The sequence below is a fragment of the Haplochromis burtoni genome, unplaced genomic scaffold (assembly GCF_018398535.1).
Source record: "Haplochromis burtoni strain Fernald_Lab_line unplaced genomic scaffold, NCSU_Asbu1 Contig_144, whole genome shotgun sequence".
Taxonomy (NCBI): Eukaryota; Metazoa; Chordata; class Actinopteri; order Cichliformes; family Cichlidae; genus Haplochromis; species Haplochromis burtoni.
This window is the reverse complement of record NW_024582505.1, coordinates 1,281,055-1,289,425: the sequence shown is the minus strand read 5'-3', so window position 1 is coordinate 1,289,425 and position 8,371 is coordinate 1,281,055. Positions and strand designations below refer to the sequence as shown.

The window sequence follows — 8,371 nt, the reverse complement described above, 5'->3', positions numbered from 1 at the left end:
AGTCTCCTTATTAATAAAGACTGCTCCATCATCACTACGCCATCCTATGGTACAAAGTGGTATTTCACAAAGTACAGCCCAGCTCCAGTTCTGCTTTAGTTGCTAACTACTAGTTAGCTGTTTCTGTACTTTTGTTTCATTTTGAAAGAGTTATCATTTTAATTTAAATATTTGCAGAACCTGATGCAGCTTTAAGTTATTGTAGTTGGAATTTGTAACTTTGACAGAAAATACCATTCAAGTCATCAATGCTGTAATTTCGTCACGCATCGGCGTGCGAATGCTGAACAGTACAGACTCACAGAGCCGCTAGCAGACTGCTGTTTAACAATAAAACTAATGTAGAATTAAAAAGATTACATCATTGTTTTTAATTTGTACATAAACAAACAAACTAATTAATATTTATGTGGTTTCTACAGTCGGTTAATCATTCAGGGTTGAAGCTGCCACTGTAGATCCTGAGGTCATTCTTGCGTTATTATATCAGAAAATGTTTTTCTTTCCTTTTTTTAAAAGAATAATTATCTTTGTCTATTTTTAGCACCAAATATTATGTTAAATATAAAATAGTGATTGAATATAAACAGAATATATAAGAACTGTGGAACTGAAAATGCAACACAACAGTTAAATTATTATGTTGTTATTGTTATTATTATGTAAAATCGGTAGAAAATACAGTTTTCAGTTTTCATCGTAGGTTTTGTTGCTGCAGTCCTGATAAATAATGAAATTTTTCAACCACACGTAGCAAATAAAAACATCCACTGTGGCTGCAATGGATTACTGAATCATGGCCTCTTTGGGCTTCAAATTATACAGCCTCTAATGGTCCACTATAATCTGCATGAGCTACACAACTACTGCTGTATCACTCGGTTGTAAATCCTGCATTTCCATTTTAATAAGGCCATGCACACAAGCCCATTATTAATATAAACACACTGCCTCAATTTTAGACCTGACATGCTCGTTATAGTAATAATTTGACAACATGATTTAGCCAAACAGCAACATCCGCTTCAGCTGTGTGGTGTGAGTCAAAGCCTGCATTTCTTTTAGCTTCACAACAGTTGGAAACATTAGGAGAATGGGCACATAGAGGATGCTGCTTAGATGGAAACCTGTGTAAAAGTCCCAAAGGGCAGATTTAAATGTTGTTAGTGCTTTGTGTTATGGTAATGAAAATTCAGGGTGCAAGCAGTTGTATAAAAATCCATAACTGAGAATAAAAGATGGAGAAAGGGGAGGAAAAACAGCCCCACAGTCTGACTGAGGGTCATCTGAAGCACAGCAGAATTTAGTTTGTCATGAAACAGTCATTGTTCCTCGGCGAGCAGCTGAACGAGCGCGTTGTCTCTGTGGTATAACAGTGACTCATCTGTCGGCTGCCTTTCAAGTCTCAGCTGTCTCAGCTGATTGGACACTGAAGCGAAGGACTGTGAGCCACGAAGCTTGAGTCTGTGCACTGAGCATCAAAGCAGTGGAAATGACTAATATTTGTGTCCAGGTCCTTAATGGGGAAATTGGGTCGTCATAAATTATGTTAAGTGTTGGCTTTTGCTTTCCACTAACAGTGAACCAAAGATGAGCGTTAAAGGATACTCTCTGTACAGGCGGCTGTGGCTAAGGAGATAGAGTGGGTCGTCAAGCAATCAGGAGGTTGTTGGTTCGATCTGATTGAGTATCTTGGGAAAGGTATTTAATCCCACATTGTTCCCGATGCGTTCACCGGAGTGTGATTGTGTGTGTGACAGATTAAAAAGCTCCTAAAGCCCTGAGTGAATGGATGAATGTGGCTTGTAATGTTTCAAAGCACTTTGAGTGCCAGTGGGAGTGTAAAAGTCCATTTGCCATATTTGTTAATTTTTATTTTATTTTTTTCAACAAATTCAGACCATGGAGTATATTTTGATTTGTCTTGCTGTTAAATACTCGGGAGCTCAATGTGCATTAATCCAAGGCCAAAAATAGACCTCAGTTTATATTATTTACTTCCATTTGTGTCACATTTGTTAGAAATAACACAGTACCCAGCATTTTAAGGACTTTTTAAAAAATGTAACTTTAAATGTGTCTTTCAAATAATTTCCATGACGTGCTCTTTTCATGAGGTTTTTAGGCTACTTGACCAAAAAAGTGACACTTTAATATCTTCTTGAACCACCTTTAGCTTTGATGATGGCACACATTCACTCATGCAATGAGTTTCGGGCCTGGAAAGTCAGTATTTGGCCACCTTCTTCAACATAGACTGAACTTTCTTAGACCACCTTACCTTTTTACTGTTGGCAGTGTGTTTAGCATTCCTATCATGCTGAAAGATTGAGCTGTTGCCAGTTAGATGGTGGCTTAAATGCAGCTCCAAACCATGACAGAGCCTCCACCGTGTTTTACAAATGGCTGTAGACACTTAACATTGGACCTCTTTGTTCAAGTTGTTGCCATAAAAATAGTATTTTACTTTTTATTTTGCTTGTCACACTATGTTATTGTGGGTATTTTTGTAGGCTAATGTTAAAAGAAGGGAATAAAGATCTGGTTTTGTGAAAGGCTGCTAGTAACAAAGTGCCTGGAGACCCAATTTAAGCGTTTTCTGTTGTGTGCTTGTCGCCTTTTCTTATGCTTGAACAGGTCATAGGTCAGTTAACACAAAAAAGTATTTGTTTACTGTATTTGTGTTTTATTTAGTATAATCTAGATGTTGATTTGTTTATTGTGTTTTTTTGACAAGGCATGTTATTGAGTCAACTTTGGTAATTTCACAGTTGCGTCTTCAATAATTAATCCAGTCCTAATATTTCTACTGTAGATGAGTAATTAACCAATTAATCACTTTGCAACATTTCAGAAAAACTATGAAAAATCAATATCATGACTCATCTTCCAGTTCTAATTTATCAGGAATAGCATTCCGATTTAAAAAATGTAAGCCTTTGACGGTTTGTACGTTTTGCTTGATGAATGGCTCCAGTCATTTTATTGATAGTTTAAAATTTTTGACTACTTTGAATACATTTTTGCTTGATTAAAAGGAAACACTTTGCTCAAACATCACCACCACCCCGCAAAAACGCAGGATTAGTGCTCAGTTAATCATCCCGAATGCTGCTAATACATTTAAGCTCTTCCTCTGCTGTCACTGTGATTAAATCCCGTAAACACTGAAACAGCTGCTTTAGATTCTCAAACATAAATAATTGGAAATGTTGTCAAAATGTAAAGCGGGAAGCAGCTATTTCCACGAGGGTGAAGATGAACTTACAGAAGCAGCTGTTTTTAATCAATAATATGATGGGCCATGGCCACGAAACACCAAAGAGCAGCACTCAGTACAGCACCGTATCAGTTCAATCTCTTGTCTCTGCCAGACTGATCGTTTCAGCACGCCATCGCAGACAATAGGCGTGAAGATGGGCGCAGCAAGGAGAGAGACGAGGCTGCATTTTGATTTACGCGGCCTCGCTCGGTAATTGATTTCAGTGTTTGTAATTTTAGTAATCCTGGTGTTCACGGTGAGAGGAGAGGAATTCATTTTCTGCAGGAAATAAATTAGGGAATGGCGAGAGATAAAAATGGATGTTGGAGAACACACCTGAAGAGCGGGGGAATAATAATAAGACTGGTTTCACCCCCACCTTCCCCCAGACATCTCATTTGATTGGCTGAGCTCAACCGCCAGCGATGGCCCTGCAGGCTTGTTGGTAGAGAATTTATTCCATTTTGTCGCAAAGTGATGGAAATGAGGCCTCTCTGGCCGGAGAGAAAGTACATTATTGGGTAAAATGACAGAGGGAAATGTGCAGAAACATTCATGCATTCGGAAGAGGAAGCATCACAGGAAAAGCAGTGGAATAAGAGCAGAAAGCCACGTGAATTAAATGAGTCATTTTAAGGCCGTGCTGTGTTCAGATTTGAACACACTGGATGAATTAATCCAGAAAAGTGATGAAACATTGTTGACTGTGTGTTTAGCGGTGGTGAGGGTACAGCAGTGCATAAGTTTGAGGGTGTACAGGCTCAGCGTACTGCCAGGACAACCTGGATCATTTTTGGAGCCTTGCTTTCTCTGGCATTCTTTTCTGTTTAGGGTCCTTTATTTTGGTTTTTACCAACACTGCTATCAGCGTTTGGTGATAAATGATTAAATCTGGAGTAGGCACAATGTTTTTGGCTTCATGAGACAATAAAAATTCTTATTTTATTTATTTATTCCTATTTTAATTTTATTTACATGCCCATGTTGAAGTCTTGTTTGGCCTGTTTGTGCTGTTGGCAACTGATATACTTATTATCTGCTCTACCATATAAAGGTCATGTAGTCCAAGGCATGGTGATGATTTCATAAATATTGCAATTATTTTATAGGTTTTTGTGGATATAAATTAGTTCTTTTGTGAGATTAAAATCCTACAACGTATTGATAAGGTGTTGAAAGGTCATAAACATTAAATATGGGTCATTTTAGCTGCTAGGCAACTCCAAGACTTCATAATTGATGTGATAAGAACATAAGGTTTTGATTTGGTGTATCTTTACTATAATAATCAAATAATCTCTGTGTATGTTGTTCTCAGGTCCCCGGGGGTTCCTATCTATATCGGTGATCATGACATCATTGCGCTGCCTACCATCCATGTAGCAACAGCCTAAAATTACGCATTTATGCAGACATGATGCCTTAAAAAGCATCATAGAAGTTTCATTTTCCAATAGTACCATCAAGTTTATATCCACTATCCGTTGAATTATAAGCCGAGTAATCACCTGGAAATTGGCTAAAAAACAGGCTAAACAGTGCACAGCACAGAAATGCAGTAGCTATAGTAAGAGAATATATAAATCAAGGCTTATTTTTTTATGCCTGTCTGGTGGGAGGGTCTTAAAATACAGAGTCAATTTTTTTGTGCGTGACTTTTTCAAATTTCAAGGAGCTTGCATTAAATACTTGTATTTTCTTTTTATCCTAAAAGGGATTTTATATGCAGAACTTTGGCTTCAGGCAATTATGTGGCAAAAGACCAAAGGTGATTAAAAAAAATGTAATGGAGTAGTAACATTAATTATATTCACCAAAGTAATGAGTTACTTTAGAACTACACATGTAGTTTTCAGAAGTATTTGCTTTCCTCAGAAGAAGCTGGTTACTTTATGGAAAATTATGATGAACTGATGTGTATTCAGTCCAGGTTAGTTATACTTTCTTCATTCACGATTATGTACGGCTCCCAAGCTAAATAAGTGGCTTCATTAAAGGCTGAACATAAAGGCTCAGAGTGGATGGACACATGCCCTCCAGCTTCTTGTGTCTGCATGGAAATGCCACAGTGCACACAAGCATGTCCTTCAGGTGAACTTGGTCTGCATGACCTGTAAACCTGATAATTACATTAACTCTGCCACACTTTAACCAGTTTGCACGTCATTTATTTACATAACATTCACATTACAGCTGGGTGATTAATACAAAGCTGCAGCATGACACTGTAATATACAGAAAATGCTGCTGCTGTTCAAATTCAGCATTAGTAAATACTTCCAGAATTTCAGCTCTGCACACAACAACAACACAGAAAGTCACAACAGATTCCCTTCAAATCCCCAACACCTACAAAATACAATTTAAATACCCAAAGAGGTGTTAAAGTTTCCTCACAAACAGTGCAAAAGACATTCAACGCAGCGAAACATAATGCAGAGAAAGAGAGGTGCCTACCTTCCGGCAGAGCAGAGATGGTTTGAATGTTAAAGATTTTCAAAAAGACATTAAAACCATAACAGCCACAGAGTTTCATCCAACAGACCCGAGACAGAAATACAATTCAAGTAATTCAATGGTAGACTTATGATTCATTAAATCTGATTCACTGCAAACAAAAAATACACAAACAGAAGCAAAAACCTCCTCGGCCAGTGTTATAAGGATATTGCACACCTAATAATTTAAATAGGATTCACTGATTAGTTATATTTATTAATATTGTTGCATTTCTGCACGAATAGTCAGCAGAAATAATTTGTCAAAAGCAGCATTAAAAACAGATTTAAATATGACCTCAACTGCTGACCTGTATGGTTGAACGAAAGAGTAACCATATGAACCGACCAATGACTATTCAGGGAAAAGATCTGCAAATGAACACAGTCTGGGTGAGATTTCAGGATAATAAAAAAAAAGCTAGAGGAATCCAGTGACTGTAGATGTTCTCCTCTTGCTCTTGGTGTGAGGCGAGTGGCCGCTCCACCTATCTGGTGGTAATTAGCTCTTGCCGTGTTACCATGGCAGCTCAGAGCAGGTCAGGCAGGATGAGGCCCGGGGGTTTGGGCTCCACACAGTTAATCCAGAAGTTGGCACAGCTGGCGTGGTACTGATGGCCCCCGTACATCAGTTTGAAGTTGTCTGTCTCAGAGTTGAACGCCTGTTAGAGTGAAAGGGTGAAATATTATAATAATATAAACCTGTGTGTGCACCTGCTTTACCCGGACTTCATTTTAATGCTGCTGAAAGGGAAAAAAGGCTAGTTTATTTTGACGAGCACAAAGCAGCCTGCAGCAGCATCCAATTAACTTGAATTCAATTCAGTTTTATTTATATAGCTCCAAATCACAGCCACAGTTGCTTCAAGGTGCTTTACATTGTAAAGTAAAGACTCTAAAATAATAGAGAAAAACCGCAACAATCAGACAACCCCCTATGAACAAGACCTTGGTGACAGTGGGAAGCAAAAACTCCCTTTTAAGAGGAAGAAACCTCTGGGAGAACCAAGCTGAGGGAGGGACAGTCTTCTGTGGTTGTGGGTAAGAGGGGGAGAGGAAAAAAGACACGCTATGGAGTCCATGTCAGATCTACCAAAGGCCGTGATCCTCAGATGGAAAACCCCACAATGCAGTTATTTCTATGCCTACTTTTGTAGAGACTGAAAAATATTTAAGGGGGGAAAAAAATCTGCCCCTGTGAGTAAGCGAGCATCTGAAAGTAGCTTTTAAAATCTACTTTTTTGGGAAGGCTGCAGGGAGCTCGCACCAGTCCAACCATAAAAGCCTCTTAATTAACTGGGAAATATGACACATGCCATTACCACTCAGCTGTATTGAAGGTATTTATAAAAGTATGTGCAGCACGCTTATCCAGAGCATGAATCAGCTATCCTCCGAGAGCAGCACAGTGGTGCACAGCACAGCACAGCTTTAATGTAGGTGACCCTGCAGTAAATTACAGCCAAGTTACACAGGATGAAAATCTGCCTCTGGCAAGCAAAACATTTCAATAAACATGGGCAACGCCTACTGGGGAAAAACTCAAGTCGTTAAAAATGGCCTGCATAAAATTATATGAGAGCACAGGAAAAGAAGAAAAAAATAGTGTATGAATAATAGTCCAACTGGTACAAATGTTCTATCTACAGAAATGCTGTGAGAGCCACATGCTGTGAACATCTCACTGATCATAACTAAATCTGACTGTTTATAAAGAGTCAAACTAAATCTAAGGATTTTCTGCATATTTAAAAAATGTGACTGTGGTTGAAATCAAGGGATGCTGCATGCTGTGACACTTTTACACTGTTATATATATATAAAAACTCATGAAGGATGACAGTGCCCCTGGGATTTCTGTAAATGTGCTGGAACAAATAAATGTGCACCGGCTGACATTTAGAGAGACCTAAGATGAGAGGTGCTGTGTAGTCCTCTCTTTATAAACAAAATATGCATCCAAGATGAAAATAATGTGTTGAAGTAACGTGTTTACAGCTGGGCATCAGATGACATTCTTTATTTAAATCTGGAGGTATGCATGAGAGCCATCAAAACAGCCATAGATATCTTCATGCATGCTGATTTAGCTCAATCAAAACACAGGAGAAGATTAGATATGTTTGAAGCTGCATGTCTAATCAGATGAAGCCATGTCTGCAGTTTTTATATTAAATGGAGGGGGGGGGGGCGCAAAACTGAAAAATTCCCTGAAAAATGAGAGGAAGCTATAAAAACATGATAGCAATCTCATGTTTAAACCTGCTGACAACCTGATCAGAGGATCCAAACACACCACAAGTGACGGCTAAATGGGGCAAAAATAAAGCAAAATTATTCCCCAAAGATTTAACATAAAATGAACTGAAAGGAGAAAAAAAATCTGATCGTGCTATGACTGCAGACGCTGTAATTCCATCACTGTCTGTACTTGTATCCACAAATATGGATCACCTCATTTATTTTGTTGAGACAAAAAGGATAACAATGCCCCACCGCAAAGCCTGCTGCGTCACAATGCGATTTGATTCTGAAAAACATTGCCTGAACTGGAGCTATTTAGAAAATGAAATGTGTCGAACTGACCCGAAACCCCTGAAATCTCTCTCTC

The 8,371-nt window shown here is 38.5% G+C and overlaps 1 protein-coding gene across 11 annotated transcripts in view; it reads right to left on the bottom strand.

Annotated features, from left to right (window-relative positions):
• Positions 1 to 5,408: 5,408 nt before the first annotated feature.
• The window catches only part of synrg (synergin, gamma), a 43,185-nt gene continuing 40,222 nt past the window's right edge, over positions 5,409 to 8,371 (bottom strand). For all 11 annotated transcript variants that reach the window (XM_005932051.2, XM_042224602.1, XM_005932054.2 and 8 more), the window contains one exon: positions 5,409 to 6,422. In XM_005932051.2, coding sequence (XP_005932113.1) covers positions 6,291 to 6,422 — 132 coding nt within the window. In that variant the 3' untranslated portion in view covers positions 5,409 to 6,290. The remainder of the gene's footprint in view (positions 6,423 to 8,371) is intronic.